Source organism: Hydra vulgaris, chromosome 11 (assembly GCF_038396675.1).
Source record: "Hydra vulgaris chromosome 11, alternate assembly HydraT2T_AEP".
Classification (NCBI taxonomy): Eukaryota; Metazoa; Cnidaria; class Hydrozoa; order Anthoathecata; family Hydridae; genus Hydra; species Hydra vulgaris.
The window spans coordinates 46,865,001-46,888,946 of record NC_088930.1 but is presented as its reverse complement, the minus strand read 5'-3'; the positions used below and the strand labels follow the sequence as shown (position 1 = coordinate 46,888,946).

General features: G+C 25.8%; 1 protein-coding gene across 1 annotated transcript in view; it reads left to right on the top strand.

Annotated features, from left to right (window-relative positions):
* Nucleotides 1-2,489: 2,489 nt before the first annotated feature.
* The window catches only part of LOC100210937 (electrogenic aspartate/glutamate antiporter SLC25A13, mitochondrial), a 67,287-nt gene continuing 45,830 nt past the window's right edge, over nucleotides 2,490-23,946 (top strand). Inside the window, exons 1-5 of the mRNA XM_065808993.1 lie at nucleotides 2,490-2,586; nucleotides 4,161-4,252; nucleotides 15,268-15,324; nucleotides 20,683-20,733; nucleotides 23,541-23,680. Coding sequence (XP_065665065.1) covers nucleotides 15,271-15,324; nucleotides 20,683-20,733; nucleotides 23,541-23,680 — 245 coding nt within the window. The 5' untranslated portion in view covers nucleotides 2,490-2,586; nucleotides 4,161-4,252; nucleotides 15,268-15,270. The remainder of the gene's footprint in view (nucleotides 2,587-4,160; nucleotides 4,253-15,267; nucleotides 15,325-20,682; nucleotides 20,734-23,540; nucleotides 23,681-23,946) is intronic.

The following is a 23,946-nucleotide window of genomic DNA, read 5'->3' as shown; positions in this document are numbered from 1 at the left end:
ATAAATGCTTGCACGGATTCAATTTAATTACAGACTTTCTGTTCATAGTGTATTGACAAATAACACAACGATCTTTCAATTCCATTACTGTATTGCTAGTGCATGCAAATGCTAAACTTGATATTATTAACTTATTAAAATGTATGTACAAGAAGATTTTTTATAATGACCTTTAAGCTTACATTGTGAATACGCAATAACAAATAATGCAATAACAAATCAATCATTTACATATTACGATTTCTTAATTACAACTTTTATTTTTCAAATTACATATTGCGATTTCTTATTTACATGTTGGGTTTCTCAGTTACATTTTAAAATTTCTTAATTCATGTTGAACTTCTTAATTACATATTGCGACTTCTAAATTACATGTTATATTTCTCAATTACATCTTACTTTTCTTAATTACAACTTTAAGTTCTCAATTACATCTTGAAAAGGTGTAGTTAGTATGATGCAGTTTATGCTTAAAAAAGCATTTTGAAGCACTACATACGTTGATGTGTCAATTTGATACTCAACTATTTGTTACATTAATGTGGCGTCTTAAAAGAGATAAACTTTGCCATTATTTCCAATCAATTTTTCATAGTTTTAACGTTCTTCTTAATGCAGCGCTCAGGTTTTATTACATACTTTTCTGCGTTAAAGTTTTTTTGAATGTTAATAGCAGGTATGCATAAGGTCTTTTTTTGAAGCAAAAGATCAAAATATTTTGTGAATTTTTTTCCAGTCTTTGAAGCTAATATAATTGTAACCCATGCCATCATTACCGATGCAACAACAAATATAAAACCGGAAATTAAAAAAAAGCGGAAAAATCTAAATGGGTGCTAATAAAACATGGAGCCCGCCTTTTGTAAAAATTGTAAACCCAAAATAATATTTTTTAACATTTAAATAATTTTTATATAATATTAAAATATTTGACGTTTTTAAACATAAAAGTTTGTTCCTGTTTATTCGTTAACGAAAAGTTATTATTATTATTTTTTAAAAATCTTCGCTTTCAACAAGGCTGCAAGCAACCACTAATTAGAGTTGGAAGTTACTGGAAGAGAAAAGATGAAGATTGTAGAGGAAGGTAAAGATTGACAGACGACTTAAAGGATGAATCAGGAAAGCAAGATAAAGGAAGCGAATTCCAAAGAACTGATATTCGAGTAAAAAAACTGGGGAATAAGAGTTTTTGGAGCACTTAGGTGTCACAGAAAAAGGATGAGACTTAATTTGATATATGGTTTCCAAGAATTAGAAGTAACAGTTAATCCTAGAAGATGAAGAGTAGATGACTCATCGAGTACATTACCGTTTATAAATATAGGAAGAACTAAATTATTGCGATAACGATTGGCTGAAAAAAGTTGACTTTTATCTGAATATCTGGTAAACGAATATTGATGTACAAATATTCGCAGAGTAAAAATATCTGCTAAAAATGTGCTCGTCGATAGCCAATAAACAGTTTCCTTCATTTATTTCCTCCAATTTCCTTTCTTCTTTTTTATTTTCCTGCAATTTCCTTCTCAAGCTTTTATTTTTTATTTTTGTTAGGTGCAAAAATTGAAAATGCGTGAAAAATAAAACGTATGTTATTGGTATTATATTATCGGTATTAGTGTATATTATCGGTATATATTAACGTATATTAACAGCATATATTATCGAAATTAGTGGACGATTATATCGGCTAAAGTAGTTTCTAAAAAGCCGCAATTTTTTTATTTTTTGTGGCATTTTTACCCGCAGTTATTTAAGATTTTTAAATTACTTGTTTTAATAACACCGAACTACATTGTAACCAGTTATTAGACATCAATGGAATGGTCTTGTAATCAGTTTTGTTATTTAACGGCAATAGAATGGAATCCCAAATGATGTTAATAATAATTTTTTAATATTAGTAAATTGATTAAAATGTCTGTATTTAATCTAAGTGCAATCAAACCTAAATGTAGCATGCCAATTGTATAATTAAACTATAAAAAATGTTACATATTATACAACTATTACCACTCTCAATTCCCGAAATAAAGTATATAGTATATAATTACACCACAGTATATATTAACGAAATGTATGGTTTCTGTTCCATCAATATATATTTAGTACTTCAATTATTTCTATTATTATTTAATACATATTTCTAACACGCACATATAACATTATCAACTGAGAAAATAATCAAAGAACAATTTCAAATGAAAAGAAGTTGAGCTGTTAATTCAACATTTTGGATATCTGTTTATCTCTTTATATTATCTGTTTATTTGTTTATCTATTTAGATATGTATTTAATATAATAGATAATCCAAATATCAATAAAAATTAAAAAATTTAGCTTGTATTCATTTAGAATGTATTTTTATTTGCAAAAATTAATTGTTTAGCTACAATGATTTGAATTTGAGACTTAAATATGGTTTTATTTGACAAAAAAAGACTTTATTTTAGTTTTATAAAAACTGTTTTTTTTTTACCTTTAAGCATTTAACCTGAAAAACTGCAAAAGATTACATCACATTAGATTTTATAAAACTTGACCTTAATCTTGGCCAGTTGTTTAGGTGTATTCAAAAGGTCAGTTTTTTTAAAAAAAATTCTAATTACTGTGCAACAAAGAATACTCAGGTATTACAGAATCATGTTAATAAAAAAGTAAAAGTTCAATTGTCTGCGTGTTTACAATTAGTAAAAAAATTATTAATTGAAAGAAAATTGAATAAAATAAAGGAGAAGAAGAAGGAAGAAGTTTAAAAAAAATTGAACAAAAGCTGAACAAAAATAACTCGTGGGACAAGCATCACTATTAGGCGCTTGAAAATGGGCAGGAATGTTTTCATACAGCATTTATCTATCAGATTGTAAATCACAGTTAATGTTTTACAGTTAGTACATATATTTTTTTTATGAAAACAACATAGTTGCCCTTATGTATATTGCCATGTATATTGACTTTAAAGATTGAAATGAATAAATAAAATAAATAGAATTAAAATCTCATACAATTGACATATATTAGAAAAAAATGTGGGGAATACAGTTGGCATATAATATTATAAGAAAGAAGGTATACTTGATTTTTCAACATAAATATAAGTATATATTCAAAAATAATAATTTTTTAATATATGTAAATATACTTAATTTATAGCTAAGGACGCAATCTTTCTAATATAATTTTGCGCCTTTAATTTAAAAACATGAGCTTTAATTTAAAAAAAAATTATATATATATATATATATATATATATATATATATATATATATATATATATATATATATATATATATATATATATATATATATATATATATATATATATATATATATATATATATATATATATATACATATATATGAATATAATATAGACAATAGAGTTGTGCTAAGAAAATAAAATTTCACACTAGTCATTACAGAAGTAATATCTGTTAAGGAAGTTTTGGTTGTTAAGATTTTTTTTAATTTTATATATTTTTTAAACAACTCACCATCCAACACTTTATATATTTTTAACAGTAAATGTGTTTTTAGATTATTTTTAGATCAGCCTTGTAATGTCACACTGAAATAGCCTGCTGCCGGGGGCTTTACTTCTTACATTGACTACCTTTTAGACTGCTGCAACAGAGGAGTACCGCTACATTGGTTTAGGGTTTGTCATGGGGCAGAAATCTTTTCTTTCATTTTTCCTTGTTTTCTTCTTTTTTTACAAAAAGCTGTATACTATAAAAATAAACAAAACTAGTAAGCTTTTGCATATCTAAACACACACACACACACACAGATATATATATATATATATATATATATATATATATATATATATATATATATATATATATATGTATATATATATATATTTATATATATATATATATATATATATATATATATATATATATATATATATATATATATATATATATAAAATAGATTTATTCAATAAATACAGTAGCAAAATAAACCATAAATAAACTAATAGTTTGGTATTTTAAAAATATGTACAGATTACAGTTAGTTATGACTTTGAAAAATTTCTTATGACTTTAAAAGTTGTAAAATATTTTTAATCTCAAGTGTCAATAATTTTTTGTTGAAGTTTTTTTACTTCTGGGTTTTAACTTGAATACTTATCTAATATTTTTAGTTTCTAAAAAATTTACAACATTGGCATAGCGAGAATCACCTAATATTTGCCAGAAAAACAAATCTTTACTTTTTGATGCTGATTGATAAAAGGTAACAGAAGTTTATATTAAAGTGACTAACGCTTTTTTATGTAAAGTGCAGTAAAATTAGTTTTTAATTTATTTACCTTTTTCTCATTTATTTTTAAATTAATTACAATCAATAGTAATTTTGAAAAATCTATAGAGCGTATCAAGAAAGTTCATTTATTTTTTAATTAGTTTAATATTTTTTTTTTGCTATTATATTATAATTAGTTAAGAAACTTGAGTGTGGTTATTGTTATGCTACCTGAAAATAGCATGAATAGTTGTCTTTTTTTTATTATACTCTTTTTATTTTATTAAATTTACCTATTCAAATAAGGATGCTCTTTTTTTTTATTTTCATTAAAACCTATGAACTAACTGACTGCCTTCCATTTATTGATAACATTACCAAGCAGGCTTGGACAGGAATGGCATGCAATCACACTCTGTTACACTTTTTTTTTCTTTACAACTTGACCACGGTTATTTTGATGTTTTAACAATTTAAATGCAATAAAAAAGTGTTACGTTATGAATAGCTTTTAATCGTTAATCTTTTATAAAGATTTTATTTTAGCGAAGGCTTTAAATAAAACCATAAAATTAATTATAATGATTGTTTACATGAACGCATGTGTAAATTAATAAATAATGTTAAATATAATTTTTTTTATGTGAGCATATATTTTTGATGATAAATTTAAACGTTTGAAACTCTTTTTGCATCTCTTCCTAAAAATCTTTTTAACCATTATTTTTAGAAAGAATTTTTTTCAAGTTACTTTAATTTATCAATAAGTTCAAAACCTTTTGTGATTACTAGCTTTTACACATTTTATGTGAATTATAAAAGAATATAAAATAACTTATATAAGCATGTATTTTGTTGATTAATTGGAAAGTTTTAAAGTATTTTGCAATGTTCATACGATTAATTTTTATAATTAAACTTAAAATTTTTAAAATCTTTTAAACATTTTATTATAAAAAAAATTTTTTTTTAACTTAATAATAATAATTTAATAATAATTTGTTACTTAATTTGAAAGTGTTTTGCGAAACTTTAATACAATTTTAAAAAAGATAAGTTATGATAACATTTATTTCAAACGTAATTAAAAATGTAACAAAAAGTTTTGCTTTGAGTTTATGTTTTTATTTTTTATTTTTATATTAGTGCTTATATTTTTCGTAAAGATTTTTTTTTTCGTTAATTTTTTTGAAAACTTTTTTCTAGTTAAAGTTTAGCTTACAGTGCTGGCCAAAAAGATCCAACCACGCGTTGTTTATCTATGTATACAGTATGTACATTGTAGTGTAGGCGCTTTTCTCGGAATTTCATCATCAAGCTTTGCATGCGTGATTGACTAGTTATCAGCCAATCAAAACAGTTGTACCATTGTTATATATACCATCGCATGCGTGGCTGTGAATTATTATTTGCATTTGACTATGGCAACAACATCACCTGGAAAACGTGCTAAAATACAACTTTTGATGGAAGATGAGAAGTCTGAACGTGTGATTGCCACACATTTACAAATACCTAAGACAACTGTTCATGACGTCATTCAGCATATCAAGTCAACAGGCATCAGCGCTGCAGGAAGATCCAGTGGCAGACCGAGATGTACCACATCAAAAACTGACGCCATGATCTGCTGTGCAGCCACAAAGGACCCACTGGCATCATCTTCACAAATTCTCAATGAACTGCCTCCTGATGTGAATGCGAGCTCTCGCACCATTCGGCGGCGTCTTGTGGGCAATTTCAGTCTTCGATCCTATCGCGCTGCATTAAAACAACGACTATCTCAGAAAAATATTCGTGACTGCCTCAAATTTTGTAAAGCACTTAAAAATTGGGCTGTGGCAATGTGGCGACGTATCATGTTCTCAGACGAATCGCAGGTGAAACAATTTGCTACGCATAAAGTGAATGGCCACCAAACACACGCTACAATGCCCATTATGTTGCTCCAGCCGTAAAACATTGCCCTGCAATTATGATTTGCGGAGCAATTACTGCCAGAGATCAAGCAGGAATCCATCTCATGCCACCAACTATCAAAGCTGTTAATTATTTGCAAATAATAAAGGAAAATATTCCTATTTGGCTCAGAACTCGCAACTGTGACATCTTTATGCATGGCGGTGCGCCATGTCATCAGGCAAAGATCGTCAAGACATGGTTTCAAGAGAATTCCATCAATGTTCTAGCTCCGTAGCCTGGCTCGTCATCGGAATTAAACCAGATTAAAAATTGCTGGGTAAAATTGAAAGCAGAAGTGGCAAAAGCAAACTCGACGTCGGCGACAACTTTGAGGGAGGATATACTGGAGGCGTGGTCCCAAAAAATAACGCTTGATTACTGTGACTCTCTTGTTGCCTCTATGCCTCGAATAGAAGCTCAAAGCCTATGCCTCGAATAGAAGCTCAAAGAATAGAAGCTCAAAGCCGGAGGAAGACATTCAAGGTACTAGAAACTCTTTTCTGATGTGAACTACTTGTTGGTTTCTTTGAAAGTGTATCATTTACTTATGTGAATGTTGTTTGTTGCATTTAATTCAATCATATTATCATAAAATTGAAGTGGTATTACGTTTCTGTCTAAAAGCCATAGTGGTCGGATCTTTTTGGCCAGCACTGTAGAGTTTCTACATTCAGCTTCTCATTTCATTTCTGAAATGTTTAAATCATCAAAACATATAAACAATCATTGTCAAGTAGTCAAAAAAATAAAATCATTTGCATGGTCAGCAATAGCGCTCTATCTCACGCCATTTCTGTCCAAGCCTGCCAAGCCTCCTCAGGAGACGTTTGTGGTTGCACACCTTATATGACCAAGCATACAATTTTTTTTGACAACTTGGCCACAGTTTTTTGCATATATTGATAATTTGTGTGTTTTAAAAAATGCGCTAAAAAACAAAACTAATATAAAGAGAAAATTAAAAAGAAAAAAAAGACCCTTAAACTGAAAAGAAAAACGAACTTAACAAATAATAAAATAAATAAACAATAAATTAGACAAAATAAAAGCATAAAACATAGTTTTTAATTAATAGTTCAAACTTATTTAGTTTAAATGCTATTCAATTAATAATTTAAAGTTAATATTTTTTTTCTATATCGTCATGTTGATGTAGCACATAGGTTAATTAGATGTGTCATTTATGACTGTTATATCGGCATTGGTCGAGGGTTAAAAAGATATTAACCGATAGTAGGATTATCGGTTAATATATTTTTTATGCTATATTTACTTTGTAAACACTAGAAAATAAGTTTAAAAATTTTAAATAATTACATTTTAAGGTATTTAAGTTTGGATTAAATAACTTAGAAACTTTGATTTTTTTAAAAATTCTTTGTAATATAACACTTTTAAATTAAAGTAAAAACATATAAATTTTATACTTTTATTTTTTCTGGTTTATTTTTTATTCATTTTATCATTTGTTAAAATCTTTTTTCATTATTATTATTATTTTTTCCAGTTTATAGTCTTTTTATTTTTAAAAATGCATTTTTTGAACCCGCTTAACTAAATCATGCCAGGAACTGTTGCTAAGTTTTCAAAACAAAATATTATATGCATGGTCATATAAAGTGTGTGAAGAAGGGTTGCATTACTGTTTGTGGTAATAGCCAGAAAGCATAATAAAAACTTGCGTAAATTCAGAATAGCTGCCATATTAGATTAAATAAGGAGTGTGTATTTTCTACTGGCACATCAGATTTTTTGGGTTATTATTTATCATATGGTTCTTTAAAACCTGATCCTTAGTGGCTTGCCCTTAATATTAAGTTACCTCCATTTAATAATGCTACTTCTCTGCAACGGATCATTGAAATGTTCTCATACTGCGCAAAATGGATTAAAAATTTTCAGATAAATTTCGACCTTTAATTTGTGTTCCCGATTTCCACTCAATCAACAAAAAATATTAGCATTTAAAAACTTTAAAAATGAGCTTGTTCACTCTTTGATGCACAACATAGATAAGAGTTTCTCTTTTACCATAGAGATTGATGCTTTTGATGTTGCCATATCATCCACACTTAACCAAGATGGAAGACCTGTTGCCTTCTATTCTCATACTCTTCAAGGAAGTGAACAATACTCAGGCCTTCCCAGTGAGCATGTGTGGTGGCTCGCCTTGTTTTTCCACATTTAAAGTAGATACACAGCAGTTTGCATCTTTTAAACATTTCAATAATTCGCGGCAAAAAACTTATCTACTGAGAAAAAAAAAAAACAATCTTAAAAAAAGGAAACAAAATTGTAACAAAATATCAAATTTTAATTAAATAAACTAGAAAATTTAATAATTAAAAATAAAGAAAATTAAAAAAAAAAATTTTTTTTTTTTTTAATTTTCATACAACTTAACTTAGCTACTGAATTTGATACATTTGATTATAAGAAACAAATCATCTTTTATAAAAATTTAACAACAATTGAAAGTTTTGATATGCAATTTATTCACGATTTTTATCAGTCCGTATAATTGAGAAACTAATTTGCTATGTATGCTAGAATTATAAGAAATTTTAATAGTTTTTTAATTTTAAGATCATTTCTCTTTTAAAAATGTTTTTGCTATATTTGATGTTTTTTCTCAATGCTTATATAATAGGAAAATAAGAAAATAAATTGCTATTTATTTGTAAAATATATTAATTGATCAATAAATTTTGTAATGATGAAATAAATTAAATAAAAGAATAACTTTTCTAAAATAATAGTTTCTTTTATAATAATATAAATGTATTTACCGCATTTGAGCCATGGCTGAAATTGTTTCCTTTATATTACCCAATTTCAAATGTTAATACGAATTACTAGAGATCATGAACATAAAGATTGCTCTGTTTGAAAAAATGTATTTAAAAACTTAAAAAAGAGTTTTAAATAGGCTCCTAAAGGTTTCTTTAAAAAGTTCAGTAAATTAACAAGTCTAGCCCACAAGCTTTTGGAGCATCGTCAATAACAATAGTTCATCAGGAAATAAACTATCGGTTTAAATACACAATTTGAATAATCCAACAAAAGTACAGGCTATTTAAATATATTTAAATATTAGTATTAATAACTTTTTTTTTTTTTTACATAAAAAACTTGTTTAAAAAAAAATAATTTTTTTACAAATAAATAGCAATTAGTTTTCTCGCTTTCCTGTTCATTGATAATTATAGTAAAATTTAGCAAAAACATTTTAAAAATTGTCATTGTTTCTAGCGCAAGTACTAAAGTATTTCCTTAATATGAATGAAAAAAGTTACGATAAAATTGTAAATCATAAAATGTTTTTTTTTTCTTTATAATCTTATCTGCTTTTTTCCTCGACTTGTATTAATTTTGGTAGTGGAATATTACAAGCATCCTAAAATATGTAAAAAACAAAAACAGTAAAATATTTAGGTTTATTATTTTTTTGACAACATTTTTTTTTAATATCCATTTAATTTAGATTTTCTGTTTTACCTAGTTTTCGTTTCCTTTCTTCGAGTATTGCTATTTTATTGCCTCTAATTTCTTATTTTGCCATAAATTTTTACAAGGGTTACTATATAAAAACATGGTCAAGTTGTCTAAAAAAATTACTTTAAGTGTAGATAGACAAGGCATACAACAACATATATTTCCCGACTGAAAGTAACCAGTTTGTTAATATTAGTCGCCAGGCAACATTTTGAGTTGCCCATTGCCGTTTCTTATAAATACTTTTGCATTCAGCAGAGTTATTGTATATTCTAGTTATTTTTTCCTAAGTGTTGACTAGAAATAATTAGATAAAATAATTAAAGAAAATAAAGGGTTGAGTATAGACTAGAACTAATTTGCATAAATAAAAGTAATATTGTAAACCGTTGATAACATAAACTTTTCTACTTTCAGATAAAGCATATGCCGATATATATGCCATTAGTTTTTCACTTAAATTTTTTCTTATCACTCTTATTTTATTAAAAAAAAGGTGCTCTTTTTTAAAACAACAAAATATTGACAAATATAAAAAAAGAATTTACAAATACTTTTAAACCCTATGCTTTTAATGTGTAGTAATTATTAGGATCTTATTTGTTACAGAAGCTTGAAAACTATTGATATTTTGTATTAAGTATTATAAAGTACCGCGTTGTATTGAATTCAATTTTAAACCACATTAAAAAACTAATATAACAAAAGTTATTGATAGAATCTAAAGAAACAAAAAATTTTAAATAAATTTATGAAAAGAATTCACTTAAACAAAAACATTTCTCCCTTTTTATTAGAAAAAAAAAAGTTTTTTATTTGCTTTTGTATAATATTTAATTTAAAGTTTTTTAATTAAAAAACATTTTAATAAAATAATTTGTTTCTTTAAAAAATTAAATGCGATTAAATGCTTTTTTTTTACGACCTAATGTTTTCTGAATAAATGTTATATAAGCAATATTGAAAGATAATTCAAATATTTGTAAAACTGTGTAACGTGCACCTAGACCAGTAAAATTTTTTTTCTTTTTAGAACAAATTTATTCTATTTATTTATAATCTATTACTTAATCTCTAAATCCTTAAATAAAATTTGTAAAAAAATATAAATAAAATAGTATTTTTGTTGAAAGGTTAAAACTTATTTTTTATTCAAATACTACATTTAAACACTTTTACAAGACATCTGTACCACTCATTTACTATACTGCATAAAATAATTCCAACACGACCAACATAATGGATATCTCTAATGTATACATATATATATATATATATATATATATATATATATATATATATATATATATATATATATATATATATATATATATATGTATATTTTGTACATTTGTTTAACCATAAAAATTAAAAAAATTACAGATTTGTTTTTAATTTTACAAAATTAGGCTCGGTGTCACTCGTATAGTTAAAAACTAGTCATGAGAGTGACACCTTAATAAAATAAATAAATAAAGCAAAAAACAAGCAAACAACAAAAAGTATTAATATAGATAGTGACCAAAATATAGTTATAATAAAAAGAAGAACAATAACTATTAAAAAAAGCCAGGCTAATAACAAAAAAGGAAAAAGTGAATGAGCTGACATGAGAGGTAATGAATGAATGAGATAACACAACGTTTAATGATCAGATTCAGATCGTTAAATGTTGTGTTATCTCATTCATTCGATCTGAGAAGAGTGATAGAAAATAAAATGAAAACAAAAAGATATAATTAAATATTATGATGAGACAAAAAAGTACGAAATCACAAATATAAACAATACACATAAAAACACGTCAATATAAACAATGTACAAAATTACACGACAGTATAAACCAAAATAGAAATACATGACAATATAAAAAATACATGACATTATAAACATTAGACAAAAATACACGACAATATAATCAATACACAAAAATACACACCAATATAAACAATGCAAACAATGTAAATTAATAATACTTAAAAATTGTATTTTTTTTGTTTTGTTTTCTTTTGATAACTTGTTAAAGTTTTTTTATTTCGAATATCTCAAGAACATTTTTTCTTCTAACTCTGCTTTTAGTTGTTCTTTTTATTTTATATTTTTCTTCAATTTATATTCTTTAATATTTTCATTGTTTTCACTTCATTAGTTCATATATATATATATATATATATATATATATATATATATATATATATATATATATATATATATATATATATATATATATATATACACTACATCAAAAAATAAAACATACAGTTAATTTCCAAACATTCAAGTCTTTTTATTTCAATCAAATAATAAATAACATAATTAATATTTACATATTAATTAGTAATTGCTATAATATATAATAATATTAAAAATAAAGTTCATAAAAAAAATTATTTAATTAATAAAAACAAAAAAACATAGTCAAAGAAAAAAACATACATCAAAAAATAAAACATACACACATCAAATAAATGAAAGAAAAATAAGATACAAGAAGAAAAACGATCATACCCTTTCACAAAAACATGACTCATCTAATTCGTTAATGTAAATAAGACCTGTTTTTGTCATATTTTGCTTTAGTATTGCATTGTTACTTAAATAGTGCGCATATTGATGTAAATAATGGCAACCGCTAAAAAAATTTCTGAAAAAACAAAAATTTCAAAAGGAAAAGTGTCCATTGAAATTAGAATGTTAATTGTGAAACTAAAGGAAGAAGGAAAAAGTTATGCAGAAATTGCTAAGTTGATCGACAAACCTCGAGCAACCATTCAGTCAGTAATTAATAATTATAGAAAAAATAAATCATTTGAAAGTACGCCTGGAAGAGGTCGAAAAAAAGCGTTTGCAATGCAAGTAGAAAGGAAAATTGAAAGAATGGTAAAAAAAGATCCAAAAACATCGGCTCCAAAAACAACTGCTCTTTTAAAAAAAGATCTAAATGTGACAGTTAATCCCCAAACTGTAAGAAATTTGTTGCACCGGAAAGGCTACGCAGGACGAATTTCACGTAAGAAACCATTCTTAACAAAAAGGAATGTTGTTAAAAGATTGGCTTACGTGAATGAGTTTTTGAACAAGTCTGAAGAATTTTGGAACACAGTTGTATTTGTGGATGAATCAAAATTTAATATTTTCGGATCAGACGGAGCAAGGTATGTATGGCGAAAAACAGGCACTGCACTTGACAAACAAAATATTACACCTACAGTCAAACACAGTGGCGGAAATGTGATGGTATGGGGAGCAATGGGTGCAGGTGGGGTTGGTGATTTAGTATTTATTGAAACTAATATGGACAAAGAAAAGTATTTAGACATTTTGCAAAATCATCTAAAACGAAGTGCAATAAAAGTAGGTGCTACTGAAAATTTCGTGTTAGTCCAAGACAATGACCCAAAACATGCATCGAAACTAATTAAAAATTGGCTGATTTTTAATGTTAAATCAACACTTCCGCATCCTCCACAATCACCAGATCTCAATCCAATTGAGAATCTTTGGGATCTTCTCGAAAGACGACTTCGGCAACACGAAATAAAAAATAAACAACAATTAAAAGAAAAACTTTTGGAAGAATGGAATAAAATTTCAATAGAAGATACAAGAAAACTTGTACATTCGATGAATACTAGATTGCAAGAAGTTATTACACAAAAAGGTTATCATACACATTATTAAAAATACTTTTTTTCCTGTTTTTTTATATATAATTCGTAGATGTATGTTTTATTTTTTGATTTATGTTTTTTTTTTTGACTATGTTTTTTTGTTTTTATTAATTAAATAATTTTTTTTATGAATTTTATTTTTATTATTATTGTATATTATAGCAATTACTAATTAATATGTAAATATTAATTATGTTATTTATTATTTGATTGAAATAAAAAGACTTGAATGTTTGGAAATTAACTGTATGTTTTATTTTTTGATGTAGTGTATATATATATATATATATATATATATATATATATATATATATATATATATATATATATATATATATATATATATATATATATATATATATATATATATATATATATATATATGTGTGTGTATATATATATATATATATAAATATATATACATATATATATATATATATATATATATATATATATATATATATATATATATATATATATATATATATATATATTATATGCAAGCTTTACTTGCATATAAAGCAGCAAAGGCCCTTTTTAAATAAACAAGTTAAACATAGAATTCTTAAACTCTTTTGACTATTATAACGTTGATGTAATTAATTAAAAATTTTTATTTGGACTACTTAAAACAAATTGTATTTTTTTTATTAAGTTCTGAGACTAACATATTTTGTTATTGTATTTTAATGGTCTGTATTTAAATTTTGAACCCTTTGTAATAGATTTTATAATAAACTTTTGTAACAAAGTAATTAATTTGTATCCTATAAAATTGTTTTTTAATGATTTTTGTAAATTTTACTGAAGATAAACTATGTAGTTCAAAAGCTGTAGATTAAACATTTTAAAAGTGTTGTTATTTTTATTCAAATATTTATTTCAATGTGCTTAACAGATCATTTGACAATATATTTGTATATATATATATATATATATATATATATATATATATATATATATATATATATATATATATATATATATATATATATATATATATATATATATATATATATATATATATATATTCAAATGTCATTAAAATTGTTTTGTTATAGAATTTATCAGTGCTACAAAAAAAAATCTTATCACATTAATTATGCTTTTGATGCAACTTTAAAAGATTTAGAACATGAAATAAACTGAAATGGTGATAATATCTATTAATAGTATTAAAAATAAATAAAATAGTATTACATACAACAGTAACATAAATAAAGTATCATACAAAATCAAGATTCTAAAAATTAATTTAATTGTAATAATATTTATTTATGGTTATTACAGGGATTATCTTTTTCCGGATATTTTTCTCAACTTTTAGTTTTTCCAGGTATTCAAAATGTTTTCCATACATACAAGTTTAAGTATATATTTTTAAAATATATTTTTTATTTAAGTTTTTATACTCACCACTTATACAAAAAATAAGAAAAATTTGAAGAAAAAAAAAGGAAATAACACAGCTATAAGCAAAAGTAAAGGTAAAATATATTCCAGATTTTTCTGGATATTTTACCCCAACATTTTTCTGGATTTTTAAAATGTGACCTAGATGATCCATGTAATTATAATTTTATTAACTTTAATAATTTTTGTGTAATTGTATACTTTTTTTTAGCACAAAAAGTGTAAGTTTCATGTAATAATTCATGAGACAAATTAATTTAATAATCAAAATATTGAGCACTTATGAGGTTATTATCTTTTAATTACCTATATAAAGTTGTATATGATTTTATATATTTAACTTACTCATACAAAATTACTATTTATATATAAAAATGATCCAAAATATCTTTTAATTATAATTTGATAGTTTATTTTGGTGTTTTGGTTAACGTTTTGTATCTAAATTTAACTTTGTATATTTAGAAGATGATATTTAAAATGCTATTGCAGCAAGCTTCTTGTGAAGCCCCATTATATGATGTAAGTTTTTATTTGATTTAAGTTTTTATTTGATGTAAGTTTTTATTTGATTTGATGTAACTTTTCTTTTTGCATATTTCATTTTAATAATTCTTATCTAACAAGGAGATAATTTCACTAATGTTTAAAAAAAAAAAAAATAAAGAACATTTTGAAGTAGCATGAAGGTACAGTAACAGTAAATGGATGCAACTTTGCTGAATGACCTTTCATGCAAGATAGATTTTTAGTTGGCGGAACAAATTATGATAGCTTTCTTAAGTATTTGCCATAAGGAGAAAGAGACTTTATGACATTGTAAGAGATGCCTAAATCAGAGTAGGTCAGTTGAGATATTGTATAAAATAGGAAAGTTTTTGGATTTTGTCAATAAGAGAAAAGATATCTTTGGACAGGGTTGGCAAAAGCAGATTTTTTTAATAAACCTGGCCCAGTGGGTTTTATAGGTTTTATTTTATACAGGTTGAAACTTTTTTTTTTGTGTTGAATAATATTGAAATTTATTTTAATTTTCTACTTTAATTTTATTTAAATATATTTGATATTATGTTTTTTAATAATTTATAACAAGGGTTGTTCAAATTAATTTTAAGAAGATTTTGAAACTGTTATAAAAAAAATAAAGTTTAAATTTCAAACCTATATGTATTGATTTATTTTAGATTAAAAAAAGATAATTTATAACTAAAAATGCCAATGGGAAGTGGGAGAGAAAAGACTGGGTTAAAGAAGAAAGTTAAACTGAAGTTAAAAACAGCACAAAGGTTTCTTGTGACTATTGTCATGCTTTGCTTAGCAACAAGATAAAATGAGTAAAGCCTTATTTAAAATATTGCCAAAAGAAGTTTGAGTTTTTACACAAACATACAGAAGGTGACATTTTCAGTCTGTCAAAATGTTTGAATAAAAATTGTGATAATGTATTAGCTGTGATAATGTATATAGCTGGACCAAATGATAGCATTATCTTAAGTTGGCTCTTTGGCATCTGTAGTTCTATAAGTTTTTCAACACCTTATAAGAAGCAGGGTTGATGTCATCAAACACAATAGTCTTCTTTGTTTAGCAAACGCTTTTGTGCTTAAGTCTTTTCGCACTTGCCCACATACCCGCAAAAACTTTGGCAAGCGCATAAAAAAGCGCTTGCCAAAAAGATAAAAGCGTTTTGTTTTAAATTGCAACAAAAAATTTTATGTTTATTTGTTCAACTTTTATGAAAAATGCTTATTTTTACGCTTTTTTAAAATTATTTTATCTAGTATTTATTCAAAGCATACTTTTCACTATTTTTATTTTAATTTAAATTGCAGAAAAAAATGAATTTTTTAAAATTGCACAGACAAACTTAAAAATGATCATCCTGCCCGCGCTTTTTTGTGTGCTAGCATTAAATTTCAAACGGAGAAGACTGATCAACTAATTTGAAACAAAGAAAATACTGATATAAAAATGGCAAAAATTTTTTTTAGTGCAAATGTAACATTTAAAACTTCTGAAAATCAAGAGTTTATAGACATAATTAGTTCATTGAAACTAGGATATAATCTACTTAACTGTAAAATGCTTGGAGAAGAGCTCTTGGAAAAAGTTAAATGAAGTAAACAACAAAATAATGAATCAGCTTATTTAAGAGGAAAAAATGATAACAATTATGCAAGATGGATGGAGTAGTGTTACTAATGATCAGTTTATTACTCATAGTGCATATGACGGACTTAAGTCTATACTTTCATGAATAACTGATTGTGCATCAAATTAAAAAACAGCCAAGTATTGTACTAAACTCCTTTGTAATGTCATTAAAGTTCTTTAGGAAACACTAAGATGTTATCAAACATGTGATTAAAGTGAAGAAATATTTTTGCAACACGCATCAGCCATATGTAAATACTATTTTGTATTTGTGGATTATTAACTTTAAGTTTAAAAAATATGTAAAAGTTAGAAATTAACTATTCAATTTTTATTTTAAGGGATGGTTACCTGAAAAAGGAAGGCATATGCCTCAGCTACTAAACGATACCAAATGAAACTCCCAAAATGACTGTATAGAAACATTCATGAAAAACTTTTAAATTTATGTAGAAACTGCAGATAATTATGATATACCTATGAAAATCAGAAAAACTATTGAAAATCAAGCAATATTTAGAAAAGCTAACAGTCTTTAAACCCAACTCAAAATATTTGATGTTGTTTTAGATCAATTTAATTTTCAACTAAAGTTTTTATTTCAAAATAAAACTTTTTTTTTTTAAACATCTTCGCTTCCAACAAGGCTGCAAGCAGCCACTAATTAAAGTTGGAAGTTACTGAAAGAGAAAAGATGAAGATTGTAGAGCAAGATAACGATTGACGGATGACTTAAAAAATTGCAAATTATATGAATCAGGAAAGCAAGATTAAGGAAGCGAATTCCAAAGAGTTGATGTTCGAGGTAAAAAACTAGACGAATAAGCGTTTTTAGAGCACTTAGGAACAGTCACAGAAAAAGGATGACACTTAATTGAATGACAAGTAACACGAGAATGAATTTTAGTAGATGGCACAAGAGATGCTAGCTCTTTAGAGCAGTGCCCATTATAGTATTTGTAGAAAAGAGAAAGAGAAGCAACATTACGACGATGTGATAATGGTTAGAGGTTGGCTGCAAGAGCAGGTCCAACTTTGTTTACAATGCGTTTTTGCACCTTGTCTAAAAGAGAAAGGGCATCAATAGAAGATCCGCCCCAGATATGGCAACAGTATTCCATACAAGGCTGGATTTGAGATTTATAGAGATAGAATCCGAAGTAAGAAAGTGACGAGCTTGATAAAGAGATGCAACCTTAGCAGATGCTAATTTTGCAACTGATTTGATATATGGTTTCCAAGAAAGATTGGAAGTAAGAGTTAATCCTAGAAGATGAAGAGTAGGTGACTAATCGAGTACATCACCGTTTATAAATATAGGAAGATCTAAATTATTGCGATAACGATTGGCTGAAAAAAATAGAGTTTTATCTGAATTTAAGTTCACCAGCCATTGTGAGCCCCATGCTGTAGCAGAAGTGAGATACTTTTCAAGCTCAAATGCCCCCTCCAATTAATCAGAGGGTAATGGTTTCTTATCACGACAAGAATAAATGGTAGTATCATCAGCGAACAATGCCACCTTAAATGTGAGAATATCTGGAAGATCATTAATGTAAATTAAAAAGAGTATAGGGCCAAGGATAGAACCTTAAGGAACCCCTGAAGTTACAGAATAAGAAGAAGAGTGTTGTCCATTGAGGACAACTTTTATGTTACGATTGGAAAGGAAGGATTCAATGATCTTAAAGATGTTACCGGATACACCATAAGAAGAAAGCTTATGGAGAAGACCAGCATGCCAAACTTTATCAAAAGCTTTTGAAATGTCAAGAGCGATGGCCTTAACCTCTCCACCTTTATCTAATGCACGATAAAACCTGTCAGTTATTACTGTTAGCAAATCAGCTGTAGAACGAGAAGATCGAAATCCATATTGATGGTCAGAAAGTAAGTTATTAGATTCAAGATGAGAAATTAAGTGTTTGTTAATTAAAGATTCAAAAACCTTGCTTATGATAGGAAGAAGACTTATGGGACGGTAGTTAGACGAATCGGATCGCTCTCCAGAATTTTTGAAGATAGGGATAACATATATAGAATATATAGAAAAATTATAATAATATAAAAATATATAATAATAAAAAAATTATAATAATATAATATAAAGAAAGCGGCATAAAGAAAAATTCATAGGCATAAGGATAAAATAATTAAGATAAAGTCATTATGTCGATTAAATAAATAAAAATAAATTTTTTTGATGCAAACTGGCAGCTGTCACCTATCAGAACGTCATGAGTTGTGGCTCTCACTGAACAACTCTAAACTAAGTCATTATCACACAGTTATCAAGAAAAGATATAATGATGCTATGACTCTTATACATTATCTTGGATACATCATTTCGTTTATCCATTATCTTGAACCAATCCTTGCTTTTTGGTTAAAAATGAGTTTTGAATTATACATCAAAAAAGTTGATAATCACAGTTGTATGCTAATCGCAATTTAATTTTTTTTTCACAGGTAAAAATCTGAAGCTTGAAAATGAAGATGAGGCAGAAGAATGGCAATACAATCATTTTTCTGATTTTGTAGCTATGTTGATTTTATTTAAACTAAAAGATTGTAATGAATTTCCTAAAAGTATGTTGAGCGATCAAATTATATCAACAATATTGTACAGTGATTTGTGATCAATGATTAACCTAAGAAACCAGAAATCAGCTCAGAAAAAACTGCCTGAAGGCTTTTAAAAATTTATTTTTAAACTTCAAACATGCCCTGCTAGCTCAGGATCAATAGAAAAAATATTTCAATAAAAAAAATATTTACCTTGTTTGGTTTTATCTGGTCAAAAGTTAAGAACAAATTAGGAAGTGAAAAGACAAAAAAGCTTGTGCAAATATGTAGATAATATCAAAAATAGATAGCTGGTTTTGTAAAAAACATGTTAAAAATTTAAATATGATTTTTGTAAAAGTATATTTATTCTAAAAAAATTTATTGAACAAGTCTTTTAATTTGTTTGGTTTTCAAAAGCATTATTGTGAAAAAATTATTTCTTAAAAATATTGTTGTGTTTGGATTGAAACTTTTACTTTGTTGTAAAAGTTGTAAACCAATAAGCCTGTTGGAGTGATTTCACTCCAAATTACAACAGCTGAACATGCAACATATCTAAGAAAATGCAACATATCTAGGACTGAAGCAAAAGTTTAGTGTTGGCGAACATTGTTTTTGCATGTTGTAAACTGCTTAATCTGTACTCTATCTTACCACATGACATGTTGTTTTAATAGTCTGACCCTTGTATTATTTCCTAAATTTACAGCAATCAGGAATATCTGATATATATATCAGCCCTCAGAGTTAGGAAAAATGAGGTCGGCAATTTATTGCCAACCTTAAACTGTTAGAGGTCGACATCAGATCGGTAAAAAAATGTTGACACAAAGGTCTTACCATAAAACATAGATAAGAGCTATTATGTATATATCTTCTATAAAATTTTACTGGGTTTGTGTATGATAGAAATGGTAGAAGGCGCAAAACTTTTAAAATTAGTTGCTTATTTATTAAGAAAGCTTTCAAAGCATATTAATCTTGTAGTAGGCCATTTTGCACCTAGTGCAACTTTTTTTTTTGTTTAAAAGTTCTTTTGAACAAGAAATTTTTATTAATTTAAATTTAATTATACTAATTTTTTTTTTAACTTTTATTTTTATTATTGTTATTAGTTAATTATTTATATACAATACTATAACATTTTTCTGTTTTTAGTATGCAGTCAAAAAAGCCGACCCTAAAGATTTGAGAACAGTGTTTAATAAGGTTTAGTAAAATTTGTTTATTTTATTTTTAGCAGTTTTTCTAATCATTTAGTAGGCAGTAAATTTTTTATTTACTTAATAAAATGGTATGAAAAAGATCAGCACTTTTTCAAAATTTAAAAGATAAACTTAGCTGTAGTAGCTGTGAAATATGTATCATACCTACAGCTTGCAGTAGGTATCATACTTACAGCTTGCAGTAGGTATCATACCTACAGCTTGCAGTAGGTATTGTACCTACTGCTTGCAGTGAGTATCATACCTACAGCTTGCAGTTGGTATTATACCTACAGCTTGCAGTGGTGTCATTCCAGCTCAATTTAACTTATGCTTGACTCCATAAAATCTCTTGTTTTTTAATTTTTGGTATACAAGCTTATGTTCGTAAAAAAAACTCTCCATGCATTAGCGCTTTACTCTTTACAGTTATGGAAGCATCCCAATTTCTTTCTTGATCTGCTTTTTCAGCACCAGTTATTTTTTAAGAACATAGCATCACACAATTAGCTTCAACTTATGTAATATTTGTTTGAGTTTTCGTTAAACTACTTCAAAGATGATGAATTTAAAAATGGCACCTAAAACACCACAAAATGACACCTAAAACACCACAAAATGAAAATTTTATATGAGTTTAATTACAAAATTGTTTAATAATTTTCTTACCATTGATCAAATCAAGTTCAAATCTTATTTGAACTTGTTAGAATATGTTAAGTAATTTCTTTTGTCTTAATTTCTTACACTTATTAAAGTACATGCCTCCTTTACTGATGGCGCAAAATATGTCCAGAGCTTGCTTGGAACCCTGGATCTCTTACTTTTAAAGCAAGTGCTCTAACCATTGTGCCACAGCTGCTCTTTGAAATCCCTGGGTGTCTTAATTTCATGCAGATGAAGTGTATTTTTAGTATTGCAACTTTTTTCCAGAAAATTATAGCACAAAACTATTCTTTTAAATGATATATTTTAAAACACCAAAATATAAGGGATGCATTATCTATACTGTATTTGCAGCTATGGCAGTAAACATTTATAAAATTATCTAGTTGTCGTTCTTAAGTAGTATAGCAGTATAACTGTTTAGTCAAATGTTTTCATTGTATTCTGGTACTATATTGGGCTTTTCTCACTACTTCTATTTGTTCCTACAAATATCCAGCTTGCAGTTTGACACCTACTTATGCATTTTTTCAATATATTGTCTTAATACCGGATGTTTTTTCCAATGTATCACTGATTCATGTATGATTCAAGGATTTTCCATAATAGTATGCCCTGCCTCAATTGCAAAATAACTATGATAAAATAAAACGAAAATAAGTACATAAAGTATTGATTTTTGATTTAACGTAGCATATATAATTATACAAATAGTTTTTATTGTATATAATTTTAAATTATATATAATTTTTATATAATTATAAATTATATAATTATATAAAAGCGTAGAAAATATAATATAATATTTTATAATTGCATATTGCTAATAATTGCAATAATTGCATATAATATTTTAATTTTCGAAATCGTCAATAACAAATTTAATTATTTTTTTGGGTTATTTTCTTAAAACCTTAATCAAAATTAAAAAAACATTTATATTATGGAGTGAATCAATAAAATAAGTATAAATATTAAAGTGAAATCAAAGTTATAATTTTGTAGTTGTTTTGTACATTCTATTATAGTCTAATAATACAGAAAAAAAAAATCCCAGTTTTTGTATTATGGAGTTGGTTATATACAGAACTATATATATAAAAATATCAAATTTAGAATAAGTATACTAGGATATACTTACAAATTATTATAACTATTGGACAACTATTACATGATTTGGGTGACATGAAAAATAAAAAAGAGTTAAAAAGATTAAAAACTGTGAAAAATAACAAAGAGTTTGGAAAGGTCATGAAAAAGGTTATTGCATATATTTAAATTTTTTATATCATAAAGACTTAGACACGTTGTTTGTTGTTTGTTGGTTATCACACCAAAACTGAAATTATTAAATTTTACTTCTTATAGTTTTATAGTTTTTTTGTTCAAAATTGAAGGATTATTAAGGCAGCTAAGAATTTTTTTTTTGCTCAATCTTTAAATTTTTTTAATAAAAAGTTTCACTAAAAAGAAACATACTGGCTTGTTTAACAAGTAAGTTAAATGTGGTTGTAGTTATTAAATTGAATTGATGAATCCTCTGCTTTTATAATCAGAATCTGAATATGTATGACTATGGTTTTGCCCTTTTTCTTTTAATCCAATATAGATTTTGAAGCCTCAGACATTCCCAAGAACAACTATTTTCAATTTTAAAATGTTTTTACTTAAGTTTTTTTCTTTACACAGAACAGCCATTTTAAAAAAAAGATGTTTGACCTGCTATTAATATAACGTCAAAATACTTCTTTTAAATTGATATAACTTCAAAATCTTCCGTAAGTTAAAAGAATTATAAAAAAATTATTTTGTTGTTTTATAATTGTGTAAATAAATAATAAGTACCTTTTTGAATGAAATTAAAGAATTAAAATTTTATTTCTACTGTAACTTGTGATGTTATTAGCGTATCTTAATGTTTAAAGATTAATTAAAACTTTAAATAGAAAATTTTTTAAATTGATTTGCTTTAAATGGTGTTAAAATTACTTTAATAATATGTTGTTATCTCAATAATGTAATGTCATCCAGTTATTTTTCTTTTAAATAAATGTATCATTATTTTATAACAATTTTAAATTAATGTTATCATATCAAATATTTTAAAATGTCTTTACTTAAATAGTATATCTTTATTTAAAATAGTATGCTACCATTGAGAAAGATGGTGAGCGTTTTATGTCACCCACTGCTCTTGTTAGAGACTTTTTGCTCATGGATGGTGCATTTGCCAATGAAAAAACACTATCTCTGTTATCAGGTGTTGTAAACCAATCAAAAGATGGGTAATGAATAACAAGTTTTAATTTAATTCTAATGTAAACCAAACATATATATATATATATATATATATATATATATATATATATATATATATATATATATATATATATATATATATATATATATATATATATATATATATATATATATATATATACATATATATATATATATATATATATATATATATATATTAGATAGCTCAATAGCTTTTAAATAAGAAACTTGCTTGGCTCACCAGTTTTACTTTACTAGGAAATTTAGTTTA